This window comes from Epinephelus lanceolatus, chromosome 12, assembly GCF_041903045.1.
Source record: "Epinephelus lanceolatus isolate andai-2023 chromosome 12, ASM4190304v1, whole genome shotgun sequence".
NCBI lineage: Eukaryota > Metazoa > Chordata > Actinopteri > Perciformes > Serranidae > Epinephelus > Epinephelus lanceolatus.
In genome coordinates, this window is record NC_135745.1 from 44,835,831 (window position 1) to 44,863,490 (window position 27,660).

Genomic DNA, 27,660 nt, shown 5'->3' on the forward strand with positions numbered 1-27,660 from the left:
AAAATAAACACCAGTGAGGACGACTCAGGGTTTAAACTGAACACTTTATTAAAACAGCTGTGCAGTAAAAACCAGCAACTCAATACGTTTCATTTCCTGTTGAGAATCAATTAATGACCTCATCAGACGTTTCACTGCTGCGAGACGGCGTCTTCACGCAGGGTTTATAACATTCAGCCTGTTCTGATCAGACAGAACACAGACCGCAGCTTCCTCGTGTCATCGTCAGGTCACAGGACTCGACCTGCCGAGTCACGAGTCACTTGGATGTGACCTGACATCAGTCCACTTGACGAGGGCGGTGTTTACCCAGGAACAGCTGCACGCTTTGAAGCCAGTTTGACAAAATGGCCGAACGGTGGAGTTACAACTTCCTGCTGTCATGATGATGTCATGGCACTGAAAATCCATTCAGTCCAGGAACACCGGGAACGTCTGGAAGCGCCGCAACACGACATTATTTTATCATTCAACTTAGCGGAGCGCTAAACAGGAAGTTAGCCACTCGACCGGAGGAATTCTGTGGTGCGGCTGCTCTGTGGGCCCCATGACGTGGAAGATCCACGAAATTTTAGCTCAGGAGGTCGACCTATTTTTGATGTTTCGGTTTCATGTTGCGGTGAGCCGCAAGCCTTCAGGAACGCCGCTCAGCCTCACTGCGGTTACTCGCCGTGTTACGGTGAAAAAATCCCTGCAGCCTAAAAATCATTTCCCTCATAAACCTCCATCGTAAAGAGACGTCTGAACTGTGGGCGGGACGAAGTTTTGATACAGGGAAGGTTTATATTTTATTTCCTCACGCCGAGAAATTTTTAAAAAAATCTGCAACATCATCACGATGTAAAGTCTGACCTGAGCAGGAACTGGTGGGCGGGGCCAGCAGGAGAGACACTACTGCACATGTTCAGTGGGCCACACACCGCAGAGGTAAACCTGGAAGCTACAAACGTTTCAGCGCCAGGCGAGCGGTGTCATTGGGATGAACAGAAGCCATGTTGGATCATGTGTCCAGGTGTTTTTATACACCGAGCGACAACGATAAGAACGTGGCCCCGCCGCTAATGAGACTTTGCAGATCCCAGGATAGGGAAGGAACGGTCCGGCTTACTCTGCTTCTGATTGGCTCACCCTGACATTCTTACTCTGACCAATCCAACCAACGAAGGCAACGCGTGTGAGCCAATCAGAGGGAGAGGGGGGCAGGTTGTTCCTGCACTGTATCCAGGTCTCGTTATACATGCGGGCACTTTGTATGTGTGAGAAGAATTTGACAAAATTAGAATTACTGTTGTTTCAAAGGAAACGACCGAGTGGAAGCTGCGAGCCGACTACGTGAGACTGTCAGTGACTGAAACAGCAGGAGCATGAGAGCGATCCTGTCCGCAGCTTCCTGATCCGTATCAGCCGCCAGTTACTATCAGCTGTTTCCATGACGATCTGAACGTGTCTGGGTGTCAGAGAGCTGTCACTCCTCACGTCAGTGTTCAGTTTAGTCCGGCTGGAAGGCGACATTGACGGAGCCGGTGTCCTGGGGAGGGTGGGGGAGTTGGGGGCAGCTCTTCCTCCTGGACTTAGCCAGGACGCGGTGGAGGAGGCTGGGGGAGCCGTGAGGAGGAGCTGCTGACCCCCCCGCCGCTGAGGGCCCGTCAGGTCCCAGCGGCCGGCAGATGCTGCTTTTCCTCAGCAGCTTAGGAGTGCTGCGACCACTGCAGGAAGAACAGAATAAATCCATTTGAGCTCGGACATGATCCACAGACAGGAAGTGAAATCAGCTGATTATACGACTGAAGAATGACAAGTGTGAACATCCCAACATGATGCAGTCCTCTACAATAATGTAAAATATAAATAACTTTAAAGTTCAGCGCAGAATTTGTCAGGATGTGTTGAAGAATACTGGAACAGTTAAAACATGACGCAGTGAACAAAGAAAAATCTGCAAGAAGCAGAAATCTGTTAAAAACAACCTGAAACTGAACCAAAAAAAAAAAAACCTGTCATCTTGAACATTAAAGCTTCTGTTTCCAGAACGGTCAGTGACGTCACACTGATCAAAGAACGCTGTATAATTATGAATGAAACATTTCTCAGCAGTGACGATGATGAGCTGCTCCGCTGTTTATTTTACTTCAGCTCAAACTCAGCTATGAGTTTGTTTTTTTAATTTTGTCAGTTTAACAGTCAAAAGCCACCAGGAGCCCGAAGTACGAGACAAACGACACAGCGACTGAAAACCGTCAGTGATAACGACTCCAAACACAAACAGCAGAAGAAGAACTTCCAGTTCTGTTAAAGGGAAATTTGGGTTTATTTCAACCTGTCTCCTATCGTCCTAAATTTGTTTCAAGTGACTAGTGACATAGAAATAATAGTTAGCATGTTAGCCGTTAGCCTAGATACAGCCGGGGCGCATAGTAGCGTCAGACCTGTTAAACCGTAAGTGAACGGGCAACCTTCAAGTGCAAAGTTAGTCCACTAAACAAGCTTTTTCTCCACAAAGACCGCCTCATATCGTTAGGATAAATGTTAGAGAACATATAGAAAACGACATGTAAACGTGTTGTCTTACCTTACCGGTGTGCTGCCATGTTTGTTTACTATTTAGCTCTGCTTTCCAAAGCGCGGCTGAAATATATCTGGCGAGCTCTAGATAAAGCCCAGCTGGATACTACTCCAGGTGGAGGTGTCTCGTCCTCGGTCACATCCAGACCTTGAAAATAAGGCTGCAACTGGTCCCATTCCTTGCAAAAGAGGCATTCCTCTTCTGTGGGCACTGGGGCACAGCATTCACAGGTACACCACCAATCTCCAGAGCTACGCAGCCTTGCAGCAGCCATTCCTCCTCTCTCGTCCTCTACCTGTTGCGCCTCTCTCTCTCTCTCCTCCTCCGTTCTTCAATTTCACGAAGCTCTTCGTCAGTGTATTCTGGCTCAAATAAATAAGGGCGGCCATCAAACTCTGCAAAATCAAATTCCTCCTCCACAAAGTCGAAGTCTGGCAAAAAGTCAGCCATTATTCTATAAATCTTTCATAAAATAAATGAATGAACTTTTCAGGCTACTGTCCGGTTCTGCCTTCCAGCTGTTGCTGCTTGTTCTCGCCAGATATATTTCGGCCGCGCTTTGGAAAGCAGAGCTAGATGGTAAACAAACATGGCAGCACACCGGTAAGGTAAGACAACACGTTTACATGTCATTTTCTATATGTTCTCTGACATTTATCCTAACGATATGAGGCGGTCTTTGTGGAAAAAAAGCTTGTTTAGTGGACTAACTTTGCACTTGAAGGTTGCCCGTTCACTTACGTTTTAACAGGTCTGATGCTACTATGCGCCCCGGCTGTATCTAGGCTAACAGCTAACATGCTAACTATTATTTTTATGTCACTAGTCACTTGAAACAAATTTAGGACGATAGGAGACAGGTTGAAATAAACCCAAATTTCCCTTTAATGTTGTCATGCAGGTGGGCGGAGTTACCTCGTGCAGCCACAGGGGGCGCCTGCTGTCATCACGACTGGCACTGACCCCCTCCTTAGCAGTGTGGGCGTGGCTCTGGATGAAACTCCGCCCTGCAGCACAAAGACGGTGTTACATCAGAGCCAATCAGCTGCTGAGTCAGTGCAGGACCAGTGGACAGATGTTACCTGGAGCGGCTGCACGCAGGCTGCAGGGAAGAAACCCTCGCTTCCATTGGTCAGCCGTCCGAACCACCAGGTCTCGTCCTCCTTAAACAGAACCAGGATCAGGTCTCCCTGGTTCAGGTCCAGCTCCCTCTGCCAGCAGGAGCGGTGCTGTGTCACCGCCACCACCACCTGCCAACCACAGTGCACACCTGTTCACCTCCGCCAGCACACTGAGCCCCGCCCACCTGCATCACCTGCATCACAGGACACTGCTGCTGACTGGTTCATTAAAGGTGTGTGTGTGTGTGTGTTTAGGTGTAGGTGTGCATGTTAACCATTCATCAGTGTCGCCTTTAATCTGCCTTAAATAGCTGCTGCTCAGCTCAGCAGGCTGTAAATACACAGAGGTCAGAGGTCACGGTGATGTAACACTGATGAACGAACACACACACGCCGGTCCGTTCAGGTGAACCGACACTCATCAGCTGTGTTGTCAGATGTTTCTGAATCTTTATTTCTCTTCATTCTTCAGAGTGACATCATCCTTATTTATTAACCAATCACAGGTGATGAATCATCAGACTCATTTCAGTCAGACTGGACGACTGACAGGGCACAGGTGCTGTGACCCCTGGAGGACCTGAACCAAAAACCACCACCGAGAGACTCAAAACATAAAATTACACAGAGATTCAAAACCAGCACTAAGACATTCAAAATGAAAAGACCACAGAAAGAATTTTAAAAATTTAAAAACACCTGAACTCGTCAGTGATTTATTTTTCAAATATTTCACATTCATCTGTAATTTAAGGGAGAAGTCATGAAGCCCTTAAAATCGACTTCATATGCTCTTTAAGGGCTTTTTAAATTAAGGACTTTTAAGGTGTTTAGATTTTTTAATGAAGGATCTCTGGACACAAACACACTGCTGCAGATGAAGACGTTACAAAGATGCTAAGGGTTATTTAAGGGAACTTTAAGGGATGGATGTTTCATTGTTTTCAGTCACTTAGTGATAAAAAATAAACAGTGACCTTTGACCTCACTTTACCTTCTCTGCCTCCACATGTCTCGTCCTCGTCCTCGACCTGCAGACTGACACACACACACACACACAGGACAGACACCGGTCACCTCATCAATACGTCCACAGTGACAGAGTGAGGACTAACAGGTGTGTCATCACCTGAGTGAGGATGGACTCACCTTGTGGGGAGAAGACGGTGGTATAAACTTCAAGCTGCTGGTCGCTCTGTCTGTAGATCTGCTGCATGCTGCTCTCACACAGTGACACACACTGACACACACTGAGCTTAAATACTTGCTGCACTAATCCTGATGAGTGTGACTCTGTAACACACACACACACACACACACACACACTGAGGACATCAGTGGTTCAGGACTTCTATTGGCTGACAGGATTTAGTGAATTTACTTGTACCTTCGTGTTCGTGCAACAACCAACAGAATTATTCTGAATTTTCCAGTGATTGAATTTCACTCTGAGACACAAGTCCTCTACCTGCTCAGGTACATTGTACTCTACCTGCTCAGGTACTCTGTCCTCTACCTGCTCAGGTATTCTGTCCTCTACCTGCTCAGGTATATTGTACTCTACCTGCTCAGGTACTCTGTCCTCTACCTGCTCAGGTATATTGTACTCTACCTGCTCAGGTACTCTGTCCTCTACCTGCTCAGGTACTCTGTCCTCTACCTGCTCAGGTACACTGTACTCTACCTGCTCGGGTACTCTGTCCTCTACCTGCTCAGGTACACTGTACTCTACCTGCTCAGGTACACTGTACTCTACCTGCTCGGGTACTCTGTCCTCTACCTGCTCAGGTACTCTGTCCTCTACCTGCTCAGGTATTCTGTCCTCTACCTGCTCAGGTACATTGTACTCTACCTGCTCAGGTACTCTGTCCTCTACCTGCTCGGGTACTCTGTCCTCTACCTGCTCAGGTACTCTGTCCTCTACCTGCTCAGGTATTCTGTCCTCTACCTGCTCAGGTACTCTGTCCTCTACCTGCTCAGGTACTCTGTCCTCTACCTGCTCAGGTACACTGTCCTCTACCTGCTCAGGTACTCTGTCCTCTACCTGCTCGGGTACACTGTCCTCTACCTGCTCAGGTACTCTGTCCTCTACCTGCTCAGGTACTCTGTCCTCTACCTGCTCAGGTACACTGTACTCTACCTGCTCAGGTACTCTGTCCTCTACCTGCTCAGGTACACTGTCCTCTACCTGCTCAGGTACTCTGTCCTCTACCTGCTCAGGTACACTGTCCTCTACCTGCTCAGGTACTCTGTCCTCTACCTGCTCAGGTACACTGTACTCTACCTGCTCAGGTACTCTGTCCTCTACCTGCTCAGGTACACTGTACTCTACCTGCTCAGGTACTCTGTCCTCTACCTGCTCAGGTACTCTGTACTCTACCTGCTCAGGTATTCTGTCCTCTACCTGCTCAGGTACATCGTACTCTACCTGCTCAGGTACTCTGTCCTCTACCTGCTCAGGTACACTGTACTCTACCTGCTCAGGTACTCTGTCCTCTACCTGCTCAGGTATTCTGTCCTCTACCTGCTCAGGTACTCTGTCCTCTACCTGCTCAGGTATTCTGTACTCTACCTGCTCAGGTACTCTGTCCTCTACCTGCTCAGGTACTCTGTCTTCTACCTGCTCAGGTACTCTGTACTCTACCTGCTCAGGTACTCTGTACTCTACCTGCTCAGGTATTCTGTCCTCTACCTGCTCAGGTACTCTGTCCTCTACCTGCTCAGGTATTCTGTCCTCTACCTGCTCAGGTACACTGTACTCTACCTGCTCAGGTATTCTGTCCTCTACCTGCTCAGGTACTCTGTCCTCTACCTGCTCAGGTACTCTGTACTCTACCTGCTCAGGTATTCTGTCCTCTACCTGCTCAGGTACTCTGTACTCTACCTGCTCAGGTACTCTGTACTCTACCTGCTCAGGTATTCTGTCCTCTACCTGCTCAGGTACTCTGTCCTCTACCTGCTCAGGTATTCTGTACTCTACCTGCTCAGGTATTCTGTCCTCTACCTGCTCAGGTACTCTGTCCTCTACCTGCTCAGGTACACTGTCCTCTACCTGCTCAGGTATTCTGTACTCTACCTGCTCAGGTATTCTGTCCTCTACCTGCTCAGGTACACTGTACTCTACCTGCTCAGGTACTCTGTCCTCTACCTGCTCAGGTACACTGTACTCTACCTGCTCAGGTATTCTGTCCTCTACCTGCTCAGGTACACTGTACTCTACCTGCTCAGGTATTCTGTCCTCTACCTGCTCAGGTACTCTGTCCTCTACCTGCTCAGGTACACTGTCCTCTACCTGCTCAGGTATTCTGTCCTCTACCTGCTCAGGTACACTGTACTCTACCTGCTCAGGTATTCTGTCCTCTACCTGCTCAGGTACACTGTCCTCTACCTGCTCAGGTACTCTGTCCTCTACCTGCTCAGGTATTCTGTCCTCTACCTGCTCAGGTACTCTGTACTCTACCTGCTCAGGTACACTGTCCTCTACCTGCTCAGGTACTCTGTCCTCTACCTGCTCAGGTATTCTGTCCTCTACCTGCTCAGGTACTCTGTACTCTACCTGCTCAGGTACACTATACTTTACCTGCTCAGGCTGTGTTAGATTTGTTACAGTAACTGAATTCAGTCTCAGTAAATAAAAGGAGTCCTGAGGAACTCTGTCATTAAACAGAACTCAGTCAGTGTGATCAACACGTATATAAATGATTATTGATCGTTCATACGAAGCGTCTCAGCTTTGGTCTGTAAACATTCTGTATTGATCTGTTGGAGGTGATTACATTTATTAATGAGTAAAAACTGAAACTGAAATAAAATGATGAAGGAGTTTGTCACAGGTGAGGTCAGGTGTGTGTGTGTGTGTGTGTGTGTGTGAGACTGTGTGCTCTGTGCTGCGTTTAGGGTCAGTCTGTGTTTAGCTCAAGTGCTGATCTCAGGGTTAAACCAGTTAAACACACTCAGATCAGGTTTATATAACAACTGTTCCTGGATCAGATTAAACTGGATTAAGACAATAAGAGGACACACACACACACACACGTTTTCAGGTGACGTTAATTTCATATGTTCTGATTCTGGATCTGAATAATCAGAAGTCGAGACTGACGTGTAAATGTTTGTTTTATTTTAGATTTGTGTGTAAATATAAAATCAATATCTGATTATTGATAAAATGACACTGATGTGAACACGCTGAGCAACAGCTACATCTAGTGGCTGTTAGATGAACTGCAGCTCAACACAGAACAGACCTGAGATCAGTTCACGCATCACACAGTGATGAACAGAGTGTTGAGTTAAATTGTCCTCTCAGTGCACTCGGTCCTCACAGGGACATTAAGTTATCAGTGTGAGTTCAGTAGAGCTTCATGGAGGCTGCGAACAGCTCGCTCAGGTCCTCCTCAGTGTGCTCTCTGGGAGACAGTTTGGTCACTCGCTCCTGAAACACAACAACAACAAGATCCCTTTAAAAAAAAAAACACTACATGAAAGTGAAATATTTTACAAACCCATGAAAGATTTAAAATGTTTTTAAGGTTCAGGGATTTTCTTTTATCCTTATTCCTTAAAAAGCCCTTAAAATGTGCATATCATTTACTTTGAATGTCTTAAAGTGGCCTTAACTATTCAATTAAGGTAAAAATTCAATAAGCAAACAAAAATAAATAAGCAAAGAAATTCCCTGTCATGGTGACGTGTGTTGATACAAACAGTCAGGGCTGTAGTTAAAGTATTAACTGCGGGGGACACCCCCCACAGACATGTCTAAAATCCCCCCCAATACATACTGATAAAAAATAAATGTTTGGAAACTGCTCCGCCGTCAAAAATCATCATTATCAGATGAGTCATAAACAAACAGTTTCTCTGTTTCATCATTTTGATGTGAAAATTCTAAAACATTAAATGAACACAGGAAGTGTGTGATGATGAAAATTGAACTAACACAAACGACCGGTTTGATCATCTGAAGCTTTTACACATGAATTGAAACTTTCCCACTCTTCTGAGGGTCAGTGAAGTGACACACCTGAGGGATGGTTCCTTTCACCAGCGCTGGGATGTCGTCTTTACTGTATCCCACAGCTCCCAGTCCGTCCTCCACCTGCAGGTCAAACAGGAACTGACGCAGCGTGTCGGCCAGAACAGCACCCGCATCCTCTCTCTTCACCTGCCGAATGTCTGCACCTGAACGCAACAAAGAGTCTGTTACTGCACCTGAACACAACACAGACTCTGGTACTGCACCTGAACGCAACACAGAGTCTGTTACTGCACCTGAACACAACACAGACTCTGGTACTGCACCTGAACGCAACACAGAGTCTGTTACTGCACCTGAACACAACACAGACTCTGGTACTGCACCTGAACACAACACAGATTCTGTTACTGCACCTGAACACAACACAGACTCTGTTACTGCACCTGAACACAACAAAGAGTCTGTTACTGCACCTGAACACAACACAGAGGGTCTGTCAACATGTGGGTGGTGTGAGGAATACTGAATGTCACTGAATGCTCCCCATGCACTGTATATTTGAATAATAAAGATGGCCGACGTGTCAGCTCCCAGAAGGTGAAGCACAAACATCTGAGCACCCTCTGGTGGCTGGCTGGTCATAACCCTCTGAACATGTTCCAAGTAAATTAAATGTTTCCCTCAGATGGTTTCTGTCGGTTCAGTTTATCACAGGTTGTTGATTCGAGTGTTTCTGATCAGTTTGTTTTTTGGTCGCTGAGTAACGAACTCTGCACGCTGACCGAATCACATCTGAACCACCAAGTTCTGATTCAGGTTCAATCCATCTGTGCTAGATTTCACTATCTAAGAGCATCTGTGTGAGAACGACATGGAAGATGGAAGATGTAATGTGACCTATAAACGACGTTAAATGAAGGTTAGCGTCCATAAGGCTGGACGCCACCATGCTGGAGCCCCGCCGCTGCTGTGCCGGTTGCTATGGCTACAGGTGGAGCTCTGCTTGTGTCATGTCATTTATTATAAACTGTATCATACTGTGTTGTTTTATATTGAATGATCCAGGACTGTCAGGTGAACAAGTGAACAGGTGAACAGGTACCAAGGATCTCTGCAGCCTCCAGGTGGCGCTCTGGACACATCGGGGCTGTGAAGTTGAAGACGGCCGGAGATGTGAGGACCACTGAGAGACCATGAGGCTGTGGACACACATACACACACACACACACACACACACACACACACACACACACACACACAGTGTGTCACTGTTGATTATCGACCTGTTTGGTTTCAAAGCTTCATACCAGCAAATCTCTGCAAACAAACATTTTAATATATTAATAATAATCATTAAATAAAACCTGCAGTTTTCTTTTTCTGAAACTCTTCATCTTTAATGTTTTATAATATAAATCTTTAATATTTTCTGTTTTTCATGAGTTTGATAAAAACTGTCACATGAACACACCGACTTAAAACTAAATTTGTCCAGAAATGAGTCAAACTCATTTATTTATTTTGTAAACAGGAAGAACAGCAGCTCTGGTTTTATGAAGTCCTAAGTGGAGTTCTTCAGGGAACCTGTTCAGGTCCTCTGTGGTTTTCCGGTTTAACAGTTCAGGTTTAACTTTTCATGGTATCGTCTCATTTTCTTGAAACCAAAAAAAGAAAAAAACAGTCAATGGACTGAGAATATTTTCTGTTTTTGTCTTTCATTAATTTTCTACACCTGAGCCTCATTTCTTATTTCTGATTCTGTTTGTCCACTAACGTTGAGCAATGATCTTAACAGGAGTTTTAAGAAAATATGATTGTGGGACTCATTAAAACATTTTCTTGAATGTAAACATTTTTGATTTCCTAAGCCAGATTTTGACTGATATCTGAGAACCACAAGTGTGGGACTGTTATGATGTAACATTCAGGCAGCTCAGTGTAGTTCCATCACTCACCACCAGAGGGTGCTCCACATCGTAACCCTTCGCTGAATGAGTCTTCACGCTACCAGCGATTGGATACGACATCCCATGACTGCAGAGTGAAAACAACACAACAAAACATTTCTATTCAGCCTTCAGTGCTAAAATGTATCCCTTAACTGTTTTAAATGAATTTACCAATTAAAAATGATGTAATTTAGGAGTTAACTTTATTTAAGCATTCTTGAATAGATCATCTGCACAGGTTAGGGACTTTTAAGTTGTTGTTTTTTTAACCATTTAAAAATCCCCTAAACCATGAACCAAATAATATGCAAATTAAATGGGTTCATTCCAAATTTGGGAACAATTAATCGACAAAAAAAAAGGATTATTATATTTAAGGGTTTTGTTAATGTACTATCACCACAGTTGAGGATTTTTTAAAAAGGTAAACACCGTTAAAGGGGCAATAAGCGAAATTCATCATTTCTAGATTGAAGGAATTAAAAAACTGCTATGTGAAGAACTAGAGGTGTAATTTCATCTGGAGTATAGCATGACCTCACACACCCTCTCTCTGTGTTGATCTGAAGCCCACTGTTTACAAGCCGGTCCGGCTGCGCGTTCATGTACGTTCATGTGAATGCCCTCCTCCTCCTCCTCCTCCTCCTCCTCCTCCTCCTCCTCCTCCTCTCGGAGCCCTTGACCCTCCCTCCCTATAAAAGGCTACAGCCAGTGAGCAGTGGCGGCGGTTATTTTCGAAATGAAATGGCAGAGAGCAGAACGTCCACCTGAAGACGACCAGGATCTGACATTACCTAAACAACGGTCGTTGCCGAAGAAGTTGTCGGATAAAGAAAGGGACAGAACTCAGATTAACATTGGCCTTGCATTTCCAAGGTGGAGAGCACTGCGAGAGCTAAAGGGGCTACAATCTGACTCGGAGCTAGCTCTTCCTCTCCTGGACAGGTACAACATAAAGTCAAATGTCTGTTTTAATTAGTGTTACAGTAACGTTAGGCACATGTCGCTATGTCGATTAAATTAAATTTAATGTTACAGTCGTAGCATGGGTTAATGTTCAGAGCTTGAGTTATTAGCGGCTCGGTCCCAGCAATGGGTCAGGCGTTATGGTTGTGTTAGGTGAGTAGCCCGGCAGCCAGTTAGCCTCCGCTAGCTCTCCGTTTGGATCCAACCGGAGCACCGAGCCCTGGTTTGTTATTCAGGTTAAAGTGGGAAGAAGCAGCGGGTTTATCGGGCAGCTGAGTGAAGTGGAGCCTGCGGAGGAAACACCGGGACCGTCTGGATGTAATAGTCCGTGGAGGTGCTGCGGTGCTCGGCTGCACAGAGGAGGCGAGTGGGGTGGGGGGGTGTAGAGCAGAGGTAGAGGGAGGAGTGGCTCATGACACACTTTGTTTTGCTCTACAGGCAGTGCACAACAGCAAACCTAGCGGTGAAACGATTTCGCTTATTGCTCCTTTAAAAATGACAAAATAACAAAAAGTTGGTGGTTCGTGGTTTTGTTTCTCACCACAGATGGACTCCGGCATTTCCGAAACCGATGCCGGCAAACACGCTGGCCAGGTGCATGCTGGACCGAGCCTCCAGATCCTCAGGGTCTCGCACCGCTCTGTAAACAACCAACCAACCAATCAATCAATCAATCAAACCAACCAACCAACCAATCGATCAGTCAGACATCCTGCTCCTGAGGTTTTCTGCTTTACAATTTTAATATTTACCACAAAGTTTTTACAGACCAAGAAGTTTTATTTAAAGTAAAAACTCTGAATGTACGTTTTCTTTTTAAATTTCACATTTTGTTTTTATTTATATATTTTTTAAAGTGTCACTTAAATCTTTATTTAAACATAAGTGTTTTAATTTAATTGACTTTGTTTTATTTAAATTAAATCTAACATTTTAAGTTAGTTTTAACAACATTTCAGACCAAACCTTAATAAAGTTAAGTTAATCAATCTCTGTAACTTTTGAGTATTTAAACTCTTTCTAAATTAATCAAGATGCTGGTATGAATTTATTTCATAACCTACAGTCTGTAAAAACATTGAACCCTCCTAACACGCTCAGATGGTTAAAACTCAAACAAACAAACAGGATAAAGCCTCAAACCTCAGAGTGATGGTTGTTTACATGAGGAGAGCAGCAGCTCTGGAGCAGCGCTGGAGTTCCTCAGGGATCATGTTCGGGTCATCTGTGGTTCTCCACAATTCACATTCACCTCCAGTTAAACTTTACTCACCGTTTCATGTACTTAGCGACCACGTTGAGGGCGTGGCGGGACCAGACATCACTGATGGGGTTGCTGCCCTGGTAGGCGGGACGGTTGATGGGGTTGGGGGGGCAGGGGCTCCTCTGGTTGTAGGGCAGCGCAGTGTACGACTCCAGAGCATGACTGAGGGAATAAAACACAGATTATTATCGGGATTATTTTGTGACTTATCTGATAACAACTCATTACATCACCACCACGAAAATAATGAGCAACTACCAGCCTGAAATACCCACATCTTTGTTCAAGCCCCATACTCTCAAAAATACTGTAAAAAATAAAAACAACACATATACAACAACTTACGCAAATAGAAACTAAGTAATAGTAATAAATGACATGATAAAAACAATCTTCTAATTAACTGACTGAAGATGAAATTTAAAAAGACAAAAGTTCAAATAAAGATTTAAACTGTCCTTGTGTCTCATGAGTCTCATGAAATCATTAACACACTGTGAACACATCACTGAGACGCTCTGATACTGTCTGTAGGTGAAATGTTGCTCTGATCTGAAAACACTCTGCAGGGTCAAAGGTCACGGCTGCTCCACAGCGAGTACAGGAGCCCACGTTCAAACCAGAGAATAAAAACTTAAGATAGTTTGAGAACCTTTGAACGTCGACAGAATCAGTCTCTGCTTGTCGACAGTAAAATGATCTGAACATTAAATAATCAAAACAAATAAAAATAATAAAAATAACGTCATGCTGGACGGACAGACCAGAGCACGTCGAAGCCGCTGTTGGCGGCAACTCTCTCGGGCATGCTCAGTGTGTGCATCGGGTCCACGATGCCCAGTGTGGGTCTGATGGCTCTGCTGGCGATACCTGAACACAAACAACCAATCACAGCTCAGACTGATGCTATGATGTCACCGTTCAGACTTCATTTAATGAACTGGGAGTTTTTGGAGCACAGAGACTTTAAATATCACAAACGTCTTCAAACAGCAAAGTTTTCACGCTGAAAACAAAAGTGTCACTTTCACCTGTTTTAGCTTTGAGAGGCTCGAAGTCAAAGATGGCGACGCCGGTGGTCTCACTGCCGGTGCCGGCGGTCGTAGGAACTGAGGGACAAAGTACAGATCAGAGAAAACACATTAACGAGGAGACTCTTCACCTCTGACATCTTCGCTGTGTGAGGAGCCTTGAACTCACGCTGCCAGATAAGACAAGAAAACATCAGCGGGTTCTAGTTTAACTGATACAAAAAATAAGAATCAAAGGTAGAAAGTAAAAATTAACCCAAAACCCCTCAAAATGTTCATGACGAGGACAGGAAGGAGAAATAACAGATTTCCATGTAAAAATCTACTTAATTAAAAAAAGTAATCATCTGCATTGTTGTTAATATTATTCAGTATTAGTCATCTCGCAGACACCAGATGTTGTATCTTATATGAACTAAATAATAATAATATGTAATCAAATTAAACATAAATATTAAAAGGTATTAACGGCCAGAAACGTTTGGCCAGAAAGACAGAAGTGGTTTTATCAATATATTAATTAAATAACTTAAGTTAGAGAGGCTTTAAAAAAATAATCTGATGGAATATTTATTCAGGAAGGTCTGAGGAAAAATGAAGAATATAAAACAACTGAATAATTTTATTAATGCTTAATTAAATTTTAATAAATGGTTAGTTTTAAATCTGATAAATATTTAAAACATTAAATGTATAAATTGTATTTGAAATAAAGATAAAAGTAGTTGTAGTTATGTTGGTGTTTTTGTTTCCTTATCAATAATCAAATGTTTTTTTAATTCATTTTCAGAATCTGATCAGCTGTTACCTGCGATGAGTGGCTTCAGAGCTCCGGTGATCGGCTTCCCTTTGCCGATCGGAGCGTTGACAAAGTCCAGGAAGTCGGCATCGGGGTGACACGCGTACAGATTGGCTGCCTTACAGGTGTCAATCACAGAGCCACCGCCCACCGCCACGAACACGTCGAAGGAACCGTTTTTAGCAAACGAGATGGCATCTTTAAAACTGCAACACACAGACAGACAGACAGACAGACAGACAGAGGGCGACACCGTTGTTTTTACAGTGTAAATATTAACTGATTAAAGTTACACTGTAAAAAATGTCCACACCAAAATCACAACAAAACTTTTACTGAATTTCACCTGTGACCTGTCTGTCCACTGTTCTTTTATTTTTTCTAATATATTTTATTTGTTGTGTCGTTAAAAAGTCTTTTTATGTTCTTTTACTTCTGTTTTTTGTGAAACAAATATTTTTGAATAAGATTTTATAATAGTTATAATATTATTTTCTAAATGTCAGGGATCTGATTCTGTCCTAATTTAACAAACTGAAATAATCTCAGTTTTCAGTTAAACATTTTAACAACACAACACGGTCATAATGTCACCTTACTTTTATCAACTTTTACTCACTGTGTTACTTCCTGTTTACATCTTTGTACAGTTATATATTTTTATTTTACATCACACATACATTTACATTTCATGCATTCCTGTTTACATTACCATTTATTTATTTTGCCATCCACAAATATATTTTATATTTCTGCACTATTTTATGTCTTAGACTTAATTTGTGTTTTCATATTTTAGACATAATTAATGAGTGTTGTTGGAGGACGCCTGAAATCTAACGACTGCTTCTCTGTAATGGTCGTTCACGATGATAAATAACTAGGAAACTTTTCAGATCCAAAAAGAACTGCAGATAAATGTGACTTAACATAAAGCAAAACTCTTTAACTAAATAAAAAACTACAGTTGTCCTATCAGAGGCCAGTCTGCACGACTGCTTATTATCCTCATAAACCTGCATGAAGCCACAGCAGCATTTAAACACTTCAGAAAGAAAAAACAACATGTAAAAAGCAGCTTTCGGCTGCAGCTCAGGACATTTACGACTTTAAATAAAAAGTCATTTCAAACGTTTAATGCAAACATTTTAGTGACCGTCAAAACTACACGTGGGACCATAACTCCGACATCAATCTAATCAGAATTCAAACTTTGTCTCAGAAACCACGTCTAAACTCTGAAATCAATGGGAAGAATTGTAGGACCAGTGAGTCCTCACAACGACAGTATGGAAACAGGTGTAAGTCCTCATAATGTAGGATCACCAGATTAAATAACAAAGAGTCAGATACACTCTAAAGTGTCCTGATAAAAATTAACCCTTTGTTGTCTCTACATGGAAACCTGGGAGTCCATTACTGTTGATTTTTACTTTAAAAACTAAGTCCTCCTCTCTCTCTGACTTCTACGGGAGCTTGGAAAAGGAAACGTTTCCTCTGATGAGACGCCACGCAGACAGAATGAGTCTGTTCGGCTCAACATACGTGAGCAAACACTTTCTCTGTTAACGCCGAACAAAAGCAGACTGAGAACCAAAATGGCCGACAGCCATCTTCGTGATGTCCTTTGCTTCTCAACCACCAAGTTTACACCTGACCTGCAAGCCACCCTTCAGTCCATAGAATGCTGTTTCCATTTGAGGTGATTAAAAATATATTACACAGTATTCATGTGTTAATCAGCAGGGCTGGTGTGCAGGTACACACGTGCCACAAGTATCAATAATGCGTAACATCACTTCTGTCACTACGTGGCTTCTGCATACAGTGACACTGACTCTTTGTCTACACGTGTTTCTTCTTAACACACGAAGGACTAAACATCGCTGCACACACACTGCGCAAAAAAAAAACTTTCCTTACTGTGAGGCAGATTCAGATTTGTCTGCATTTTTGACACGAGTGGCGTCAGATCAGCCGCCGCAGCTGGACTGTCAGCGCCGCTGATACTCACCAGAGGAACTGACTAAGAATAATGTGCTCCCAGTTAATGAGCCCAGTTCAGTCCATTAGAGTCGCTAACATTTTCTAACAGATGTTACTTGGTGTGTTCTGAAGCCCATTAACTTCCATAACAAGCTTGAAATGCACCATCCCACTGACTGTTCCTTCTCTGTGCAGCGCTGTGAGCGGCTTCACCATCCTGACTGAGGACTAATCTGAGGCTGCTGCTCTGAGAATGAGCTGTCGACCCTGTGTTGAATAAATAATGTGAAGTTGATGTGTGTGTGAACTTTATGCTCTTTAAGACACGACAGGCTTCACAGCTCAGCTCGGGTCAGTGGCCCGGCACTACGGATATTTGTCTGTGTGTGGCCGTCAGTGAAAAAAGTTTGGCCCCTGCTGTACAGAGTACATGGACTGCCCTCATCAGCAATTTTTTTGTTACTGTCTCTACACCTGACAGCCAATCAGAGAGCAGCAGGTGTCTCACCTGGTGTCGGTGGGCTCCACCCGCACGTTGTCGTACACTTTGTAATTGACTCCGTTCTTGGCCAGAGACTCCAGGACGGCCTTCACCGGTGGGAGACGGGACAAGTTCTTGTCTGTCATCAGACAGACGTTCCGAGCTCCGAGGTTCTGCAGGTCCTGCAGGAGAACCGAAGAAAAACTTTATTCATATCTAACGAACAGACGGAGATCTGTTTAACAAAGTGCGTTTAACAGACTTTATTTTATCAACACACACTTCCAACACACTTAACTGCTCACTCAGATCACAGTGTGACAGCGACCTCACAAACTGGTGACCCTGCGATCAGGATGTCTGATCAGCTCAACATGTGTAAGTGCAGAATCAACCCAGAGATTTTGTCCCTTTAATTCTGTCTTACCTGACACACACCGGCTCCTGCTGCTCGCCACAGGAAGGAAACAATCATGTTAAAATCAGAAACAAATGGAAAAAGGTCGATCATAGAAAGACGGTACTGATTGAGAAATGGTCGTCAGCTGAGCTCTGCAGAGGAAGACATGATCAACAGGACAGTTTAAGAGGTTTGATTTCTGACAGACCGACCTGTGACACTTCACATTCAATGATTTGAGACAAAACTGTGTACGACATGATGATGATGATGATGATGATGATGTTTGGTTACCATGCCGATCTCCCTGCTGACTCCATCTCCATATCTGATGTTGGAACTCGCCATCTGACAGAAACACACAGCACGTCACTGATCTGATCCGAGGACCAGGGTAAATACATCACAAACATTTTAAGAGTTTTAATTCAGCGAGTTAAAAACTACGATGTAACACTGATCACTGGGTCACAACCAGTCGGTTCATCTTGATTTTGATAGCAGCACACCTGTTAACTGGAAACTAACTGGTTCATCTTATAAGGAAAAAATGTTGATGAGGTGAAACACAAAGAAACTTCTTCTCTGAGTGCGGCGCTCGCTGACTCAGTGAACTGTCAGGTCACATTTCAAACATCTGTTCAGAGGAGACATTTTAATGTTCTGTGATGGAAATGTCTTTATTTTACATTACGGTGGCTTTGCTGTTTGTCTCCACAGTGAAAGTTGTGGATGGTCCCAACAGAAGCGTTCCTTAGCGTCCCCATGTTTGGTCCCCCCTCTGTTGGGGTACCTAGCACACAGATCTGGTACTAAAAGGTGGAGCTAGAAATCCTGCAGTCTGATTGGTCAGTAGAGGACGCTCACTCTGGTTTTATGTAACCTCTGTTCATACATCAGTAAACTACAACTATAAAATGAAAGAGAAAAAAATCACTTCATTCACTGGGCCGACTGCCGGCAACTTTTAAGGTGGAACGTTAACTTGTAATGTTACTCAATGCATGAGTTGATGACGTGAATCCATCAGCACACCTTAAATTTCACTGTGACAACTTTGACCATCACTTTAGTTTTTATATGACACACACTTTTAGTAATGACTTTAAAAATATAGATGAATTTGGAGCGGATTATGTCAAGGTCATATATTCTAATCCTCACTTCCTGTGGGCTACAGCAACACTAAACCCCTGAGCTTGCCTGAGAAGGACTAAATGCACAAAGCTGCTATTTTTAAATATCCCATGGAGAGAGACTCTCACTGCAGCCTGTTCTATTTTGTTGTGAAAATGTGGGCGTGCAGCCTCGTTCTGTGGACGATAAACCAGGTGCAGACTTCCATCTGTGTCACCGCTGATGAGGAAATACAGCGAGTGCTGGACGGAGCAGTGAGTGACAACAACCCCGCCCACATTTAAGAGGACTGTCTGAACACACCGAGGGTCTAGGTACCATGTCTGAAGGCTTACTGTTGGTTCCAAAGGGACTGGACTGAAAGGGTTTGGTGGAGACGGAGCTTTATTTGTCAGAGTGTGTGGTCACACCAGGCTCACATCAGAGACCAGGCCTTTAATTGGGACCTTTTAACAGAAGTTCTACAGTCGACTGTTTAACTCCGTCATGAAGCCGGAATGTTTGAAATATAATAAAGTTAAAAATATTGATTCCATTTAAAGTTTACATTATTTTTATTTTTCACTAAATTCTCAGAAAACCTTCAGACACCAGACGACTCCATCGTTCTGACATCTGAGACACTGACAAATAAAATATATATAAAATATTAATGAGCTGAATGTTTAATCTCTGCTGTGACTTCACTGCTGCCAACGAGTTTCTGTGAACCATTTGTTGAGTTACCTCGAAGGCATAGTCAGTCTTACGGACGGTGCAGGTCGCAGCTCTGGCACCTGCAGGAGAATAATAACAATAATTATATAACCAGCAGATTATTGATGGACGGATAGAAGATATCAGTTATTGATCCAGATCAACCAGAATCTGGGTTTTGATGATTGAAACATGTGGTGATCAATATCAGTTCAGAGAAACAACACTGCCTCTGTGTTGTCCTGAGTAAAGGTTTTCAGTCAGTCAATCAATAACACTGGTCGATCAGCAGAAGTTACTTATTGATAAACCCACCATGTGTGTGTGTGTGTGTGTGTGTGTGTGTGTTACCTTGGTGGAAGGTGTTGGAGTGAGCAGGACATCTGCACCTGTTCACACAGAGCAGAACTCCAGTCAAACCTGTACACAGTTCATCGTTCTAACGCACCGTCAGCACGTCGTCTCTGAATGAAGGGAACTTTAAAACTTCATCCTCAAACTGACGACATTCTGTCAGTGAATAAACTCTAACAACCATCGTCTCTGCTCAGAGTCTGGTGGTTGTTGTTCTGCACAGATGGTTTCAATTTAATCTTTGATGTTAAACACAAGATGAAAAACTAAAGACACACCTGAGGCAGCCTCATTCACCTTAAAGGGATAGTGCACCCAAAAATGTAAATTCAGCCATTATCTACTCACCCATATGCCGAGGGAGGCTCAGGTGAAGTTTTAGAGTCCTCACATCACTTGCAGAGATCCAAGGGGAGAGGAGGTAGCAACACAACTCCACCTAATGGAGGCTGACGGCGCCCCAGATTCAAACGTCCAAAAACACATCATTGAAACCACAGAATATCTCCATACTGCTCGTCCGTAGTGATCCAAGTGTCCTGAAGCCCCGACATAAAAAGTTGTTTGGAAAAACCTCATATGAACTCTGTTTTTAGCCTCACTGTAGCCTGTAGCTCTGACTGCCTCTCTGGGCACCACGCTCACGTGTGTGCGCTTGCACGAGGCTGTGAGACATGGACACCGAGTTCATGTGTGTTCACGTGCTTTCACTGGTCCGTGAGCGCGGTGCCCAGAGAGGCAGTCAGAGCTACAGGCTACAATGAGGCTAAAAACAGAGTTCAAATGACATTTTTCCTTTTTATGTCGGGGCTTCAGGACACTTGGATCACTACGGACGAGCAGTATGGAGATATTTTGTGGTTTCAATGATGTGTTTTTGGACGTTTGAATCTGGGGCGCCGTCAGCCTCCATTAGGTGGAGTTGTGTTGCTACCTCCTCTCCCCTTGGATCTCTGCAAGTGATGTGAGGACTCTAAAACTTCACCTGAGCCTCCCTCGGCATATGGGTGAGTAGATAATGGCTGAGTTTACATTTTTGGGTGCACTATCCCTTTAAGGTGAGTTAGATTTAGACTTTTTAAGAGTTTCTTAACATCACTCAGAATGAAATTTAAAACCAATTTTACAATGGGCAAAACTGAACAGCAAGTAGAATCACCATCAAAACATGATGATGTCACAGTCAAGCTGACCTTTGGTCAGAATTAGTGAATGAATTCTTCAGTTATGGACAAAAACATGTTTTGTGAGGTCACACTGACCTTTGACCTTTGACTGCCAAATTCTAATCAGTTTATTCTTCAGTCCAGGTGGACGTTTGTGCCAAATTTGATGAAATTACCTTTAGGTGTTTTTGATATATCGTGGTCATTAGAACAAGACAGATGCAAGGTCACGGTGACCTTTGACCTACGACCACCATATTCTAATCACTTCATCGCTGAAATGCCCTGAAGACGTTCCTGAGACATCTTGTTCACAAGGATGGGACGGACAGACGAACAACCCCAAAACATGACCCCTGCAGCCGCAGCTGTCAGGCTCCAGGACCAGGTTCTGTCTGGGTCAGTCTGATCTGGATTAATTTCACTGACACGGTCAGAAAATGTTTTAATATCAAGTGATAAATTAAAGTTAAATTAATTATCTCACAGATTTTCATGTAAAGGTCTGTTAAGTCACCATCCAACACTAAAGGAGGTCACACAGAGGTCACACAGAGGTCACACAGAGGTCACACAGAGGTCACTGAGCTTCTGATCAAAGTCTCTGTGACGTCTGATATAAATAAATTCAAAGCCTGGTTTCAGCTCAGCCGACACTGATCAGGTCCTGTCAGCTGTTACTGATATTATAGAGACCTGACACATGTTCAGGTCAGGAGACTAGGAGACTATAGAGACCTGACACATGTTCAGGTCAGGAGACTAGCAGACTTTGTAGAGACCTGACACATGTTCAGGTCAGGAGAACAAGAGACTATAGAGACCTGACACATGTTCAGGTCAGGAGACTAGGAGACTATAGAGACCTGACACATGTTCAGGTCAGGAGACTAGGAGACTTTATAGAGACCTGACACATGTTCAGGTCAGGAGACTAGGAGACTATAGAGACCTGACACATGTTCAGGTCAGGAGACTAGGAGACTTTGTAGAGACCTGACACATGTTCAGGTCAGGAGAACAAGAGACTTTATAGAGACCTGACACATGTTCAGGTCAGGAGACTAGGAGACTATAGAGACCTGACACATGTTCAGGTCAGGAGACTAGGAGACTTTGTAGAGACCTGACACATGTTCAGGTCAGGAGAACAAGAGACTATAGAGACCTGACACATGTTCAGGTCAGGAGACTAAAAGACTATAGAGACCTGACACATGTTCAGGTCAGGAGACTAGGAGACTATAAAGACCTGACACATGTTCAGGTCAGGACACTAGGAGACTATAGAGACCTGACACATGTTCAGGTCAGGAGACTAGGAGACTTTGTAGAGACCTGACACATGTTCAGGTCAGGAGACTAGGAGACTTTGTAGAGACCTGACACATGTTCAGGTCAGGAGAACAAGAGACTATAGAGACCTGACACATGTTCAGGTCAGGAGACTAAAAGACTATAGAGACCTGACACATGTTCAGGTCAGGAGACTAGGAGACTATAAAGACCTGACACATGTTCAGGTCAGGACACTAGGAGACTATAGAGACCTGACACATGTTCAGGTCAGGAGACTAGGAGACTATAGAGACCTGACACATGTTCAGGTCAGGAGACTAGGAGACTATAGAGACCTGACACATGTTCAGGTCAGGAGAACAAGAGACTATAGAGACCTGACACATGTTCATGTCAGGAGACTAAGAGACTATAGAGACCTGACACATGTTCAGGTCAGGAGATTAGGAGACTATAGAGACCTGACACATGTTCATGTCAGGAGACTAAGAGACTTTATAGAGACCTGACACATGTTCAGGTCAGGAGACTAGGAGACTATAGAGACCTGACACATGTTCAGGTCAGGAGACTAAGAGACTTTATAGAGACCTGACACATGTTCAGGTCAGGAGACTAGGAGACTATAGAGACCTGACACATGTTCAGGTCAGGAGACTAGGAGACTATAGAGACCTGACACATGTTCAGGTCAGGAGAACAAGAGACTATAGAGACCTGACACATGTTCAGGTCAGAAGATTAGGAGACTATAGAGACCTGACACATGTTCAGGTCAGGAGACTAAGAGACTTTATAGAGACCTGACACATGTTCAGGTCAGGAGACTAGGAGACTATAGAGACCTGACACATGTTCAGGTCAGGAGACTAAGAGACTTTATAGAGACCTGACACATGTTCAGGTCAGGAGAACAAGAGACTATAGAGACCTGACACATGTTCAGGTCAGGAGACTAGGAGACTATAGAGACCTGACACATGTTCAGGTCAGGAGACTAGGAGACTTTATAGAGACCTGACACATGTTCAGGTCAGGAGACTAGCAGACTTTGTAGAGACCTGACACATGTTCAGGTCAGGAGAACAAGAGACTATAGAGACCTGACACATGTTCAGGTCAGGAGACTAAAAGACTATAGAGACCTGACACATGTTCAGGTCAGGAGACTAGGAGACTATAAAGACCTGACACATGTTCAGGTCAGGACACTAGGAGACTATAGAGACCTGACACATGTTCAGGTCAGGAGACTAGGAGACTTTGTAGAGACCTGACACATGTTCAGGTCAGGAGACTAGGAGACTTTGTAGAGACCTGACACATGTTCAGGTCAGGAGAACAAGAGACTATAGAGACCTGACACATGTTCAGGTCAGGAGACTAAAAGACTATAGAGACCTGACACATGTTCAGGTCAGGAGACTAGGAGACTATAAAGACCTGACACATGTTCAGGTCAGGACACTAGGAGACTATAGAGACCTGACACATGTTCAGGTCAGGAGACTAGGAGACTATAGAGACCTGACACATGTTCAGGTCAGGAGACTAGGAGACTATAGAGACCTGACACATGTTCAGGTCAGGAGAACAAGAGACTATAGAGACCTGACACATGTTCATGTCAGGAGACTAAGAGACTATAGAGACCTGACACATGTTCAGGTCAGGAGATTAGGAGACTATAGAGACCTGACACATGTTCATGTCAGGAGACTAAGAGACTTTATAGAGACCTGACACATGTTCAGGTCAGGAGACTAGGAGACTATAGAGACCTGACACATGTTCAGGTCAGGAGACTAAGAGACTTTATAGAGACCTGACACATGTTCAGGTCAGGAGACTAGGAGACTATAGAGACCTGACACATGTTCAGGTCAGGAGACTAGGAGACTATAGAGACCTGACACATGTTCAGGTCAGGAGAACAAGAGACTATAGAGACCTGACACATGTTCAGGTCAGAAGATTAGGAGACTATAGAGACCTGACACATGTTCAGGTCAGGAGACTAAGAGACTTTATAGAGACCTGACACATGTTCAGGTCAGGAGACTAGGAGACTATAGAGACCTGACACATGTTCAGGTCAGGAGACTAAGAGACTTTATAGAGACCTGACACATGTTCAGGTCAGGAGACTAGGAGACTATAGAGACCTGACACATGTTCAGGTCAGGAGACTAGGAGACTATAGAGACCTGACACATGTTCAGGTCAGGAGACTAGCAGACTTTGTAGAGACCTGACACATGTTCAGGTCAGGAGACTAGGAGACTATAGAGACCTGACACATGTTCAGGTCAGGAGACTAGGAGACTATAGAGACCTGACACATGTTCAGGTCAGGAGACTAGCAGACTTTGTAGAGACCTGACACATGTTCAGGTCAGGAGAACAAGAGACTATAGAGACCTGACACATGTTCAGGTCAGGAGACTAGGAGACTATAGAGACCTGACACATGTTCAGGTCAGGAGACTAAGAGACTATAGAGACCTGACACATGTTCAGGTCAGGAGACTAGGAGACTATAGAGACCTGACACATGTTCAGGTCAGGAGACTAGGAGACTATAGAGACCTGACACATGTTCAGGTCAGGAGACTAGGAGACTATAGAGACCTGACACATGTTCAGGTCAGGAGACTAGCAGACTTTGTAGAGACCTGACACATGTTCAGGTCAGGAGAACAAGAGACTATAGAGACCTGACACATGTTCAGGTCAGGAGACTAGGAGACTATAAAGACCTGACACATGTTCAGGTCAGGAGACTAGGAGACTTTATAGAGACCTGACACATGTTCAGGTCAGGAGACTAGGAGACTATAGAGACCTGACACATGTTCAGGTCAGGAGACTAGGAGACTTTGTAGAGACCTGACACATGTTCAGGTCAGGAGAACAAGAGACTATAGAGACCTGACACATGTTCAGGTCAGGAGACTAAAAGACTATAGAGACCTGACACATGTTCAGGTCAGGAGACTAGGAGACTATAAAGACCTGACACATGTTCAGGTCAGGACACTAGGAGACTATAGAGACCTGACACATGTTCAGGTCAGGAGACTAGGAGACTTTGTAGAGACCTGACACATGTTCAGGTCAGGAGACTAGGAGACTTTGTAGAGACCTGACACATGTTCAGGTCAGGAGACTAAGAGACTATAGAGACCTGACACATGTTCAGGTCAGGAGAACAAGAGACTATAGAGACCTGACACATGTTCAGGTCAGGAGACTAGGAGACTATAGAGACCTGACACATGTTCAGGTCAGGAGAACAAGAGACTATAGAGACCTGACACATGTTCAGGTCAGGAGACTAAGAGACTTTATAGAGACCTGACACATGTTCAGGTCAGGAGACTAGGAGACTATAGAGACCTGACACATGTTCAGGTCAGGAGACTAGGAGACTATAGAGACCTGACACATGTTCAGGTCAGGAGACTAAAAGACTATAGAGACCTGACACATGTTCAGGTCAGGAGACTAGGAGACTATAAAGACCTGACACATGTTCAGGTCAGGACACTAGGAGACTATAGAGACCTGACACATGTTCAGGTCAGGAGACTAGGAGACTATAGAGACCTGACACATGTTCAGGTCAGGAGACTAGGAGACTATAGAGACCTGACACATGTTCAGGTCAGGAGAACAAGAGACTATAGAGACCTGACACATGTTCATGTCAGGAGACTAAGAGACTATAGAGACCTGACACATGTTCAGGTCAGGAGACTAGGAGACTATAGAGACCTGACACATGTTCATGTCAGGAGACTAAGAGACTTTATAGAGACCTGACACATGTTCAGGTCAGGAGACTAGGAGACTATAGAGACCTGACACATGTTCAGGTCAGGAGACTAAGAGACTTTATAGAGACCTGACACATGTTCAGGTCAGGAGACTAGGAGACTATAGAGACCTGACACATGTTCAGGTCAGGAGACTAGGAGACTATAGAGACCTGACACATGTTCAGGTCAGGAGAACAAGAGACTATAGAGACCTGACACATGTTCAGGTCAGGAGACTAGGAGACTATAGAGACCTGACACATGTTCAGGTCAGAAGATTAGGAGACTATAGAGACCTGACACATGTTCAGGTCAGAAGATTAGGAGACTATAGAGACCTGACACATGTTCAGGTCAGAAGATTAGGAGACTATAGAGACCTGACACATGTTCAGGTCAGGAGACTAAGAGACTTTATAGAGACCTGACACATGTTCAGGTCAGGAGACTAGGAGACTATAGAGACCTGACACATGTTCAGGTCAGGAGACTAAGAGACTTTATAGAGACCTGACACATGTTCAGGTCAGGAGACTAGGAGACTATAGAGACCTGACACATGTTCAGGTCAGGAGACTAGGAGACTATAGAGACCTGACACATGTTCAGGTCAGGAGACTAGCAGACTTTGTAGAGACCTGACACATGTTCAGGTCAGGAGACTAGGAGACTATAGAGACCTGACACATGTTCAGGTCAGGAGACTAGGAGACTATAGAGACCTGACACATGTTCAGGTCAGGAGACTAGCAGACTTTGTAGAGACCTGACACATGTTCAGGTCAGGAGAACAAGAGACTATAGAGACCTGACACATGTTCAGGTCAGGAGACTAGGAGACTATAGAGACCTGACACATGTTCAGGTCAGGAGACTAGGAGACTATAGAGACCTGACACATGTTCAGGTCAGGAGACTAGGAGACTATAGAGACCTGACACATGTTCAGGTCAGGAGACTAGGAGACTATAGAGACCTGACACATGTTCAGGTCAGGAGAGTAGCAGACTTTGTAGAGACCTGACACATGTTCAGGTCAGGAGAACAAGAGACTATAGAGACCTGACACATGTTCAGGTCAGGAGACTAGGAGACTATAGAGACCTGACACATGTTCAGGTCAGGAGACTAGGAGACTTTGTAAAGACCTGTTTAAAAGCAGAAATGAAGTTCTACAGAGAGCCAGACTTTGAGCCGAATCAACAGAGACTCGGACCTGATGTAGAAACTGACCTGATCTGAACTCTGAGCCGAGCGGAACCGGAACTTTAACCTGAAGACATTTTAAAACAGCAGATTTCTGAACGGGGTCTGGCGCCACCTTCTCCCCTCCACACAGAAAAAGAACACATGGGAGCTTCTGCAGGCTGTTACGTCACCGCGGGTTGTTTACGTGTTTTCAGGTGACCTCAGGTTTAAATCTCAGGTGTCAGGTGTGTGCGTCAAACTTACGCCGCGCGCTCGAGCTGTCTGAGCAGGTGAACAACCCGGTCCCGTCCCGCCATCTCTGCAGAGTCGATGTGAGAAGATCCGCACGAGCTGCTCACCGAGATCAAAATACTGTGACGTCAAGTTAACGACAGGACACGACTCAGTACTTCCGCCTCCGCATTTCAGAATAAAAGTCATGTGTCTCATATTAAAAT

The 27,660-nt window shown here is 44.3% G+C and overlaps 2 protein-coding genes across 2 annotated transcripts; both read right to left on the reverse strand.

Annotated features, from left to right (window-relative positions):
• Positions 1 to 24: 24 nt before the first annotated feature.
• LOC117271583 (uncharacterized) lies at positions 25 to 5,264 on the reverse strand. Its single transcript, XM_033649862.2, has 5 exons — positions 4,834 to 5,264; positions 4,679 to 4,722; positions 3,646 to 3,813; positions 3,479 to 3,570; positions 25 to 1,706 (listed from the first exon to the last, which is right to left on the reverse strand). The coding sequence occupies exons 1-5, from the start codon at positions 4,898 to 4,900 to the stop codon at positions 1,490 to 1,492; spliced, it is 588 nt and encodes a 195-aa protein (XP_033505753.1). The 5' UTR covers positions 4,901 to 5,264; the 3' UTR covers positions 25 to 1,489.
• A 2,518-nt stretch (positions 5,265 to 7,782) lies between these two features.
• Positions 7,783 to 27,602, reverse strand: adhfe1 (alcohol dehydrogenase iron containing 1). Its single transcript, XM_033651140.2, has 14 exons — positions 27,467 to 27,602; positions 19,726 to 19,763; positions 19,405 to 19,454; positions 17,836 to 17,889; positions 17,169 to 17,323; positions 14,684 to 14,880; positions 13,876 to 13,953; positions 13,609 to 13,714; positions 12,854 to 13,006; positions 12,122 to 12,220; positions 10,621 to 10,699; positions 9,768 to 9,864; positions 8,711 to 8,868; positions 7,783 to 8,119 (listed from the first exon to the last, which is right to left on the reverse strand). The coding sequence occupies exons 1-14, from the start codon at positions 27,517 to 27,519 to the stop codon at positions 8,036 to 8,038; spliced, it is 1,401 nt and encodes a 466-aa protein (XP_033507031.2). The 5' UTR covers positions 27,520 to 27,602; the 3' UTR covers positions 7,783 to 8,035.
• Positions 27,603 to 27,660: the final 58 nt, after the last annotated feature.

What these genes read in the sequence shown, in the direction of transcription:
- LOC117271583 (XM_033649862.2), bottom strand. Translation starts at nt 4,900, where the DNA reads ATGCAGCAGATCTACAGACAGAGCGACCAGCAGCTTGAAGTTTATACC. An exon ending in CACCGTCTTCTCCCCACAAG is followed by an intron (nt 4,723 to 4,833) that starts GTGAGTCCATCC and finishes TGTGTGTGTCAG; the next exon opens with TCTGCAGGTCGAGGACGAGG. An exon ending in CCTGCGTGCAGCCGCTCCAG is followed by an intron (nt 3,571 to 3,645) that starts GTAACATCTGTC and finishes TTTGTGCTGCAG; the next exon opens with GGCGGAGTTTCATCCAGAGC.
- adhfe1 (XM_033651140.2), bottom strand. Translation starts at nt 27,519, where the DNA reads ATGGCGGGACGGGACCGGGTTGTTCACCTGCTCAGACAGCTCGAGCGC. An exon ending in AGCGGCTTCGACGTGCTCTG is followed by an intron (nt 13,007 to 13,608) that starts GTCTGTCCGTCC and finishes TTATTCCCTCAG; the next exon opens with TCATGCTCTGGAGTCGTACA. An exon ending in GTCGCTAAGTACATGAAACG is followed by an intron (nt 12,221 to 12,853) that starts GTGAGTAAAGTT and finishes GGTTGTTTACAG; the next exon opens with AGCGGTGCGAGACCCTGAGG.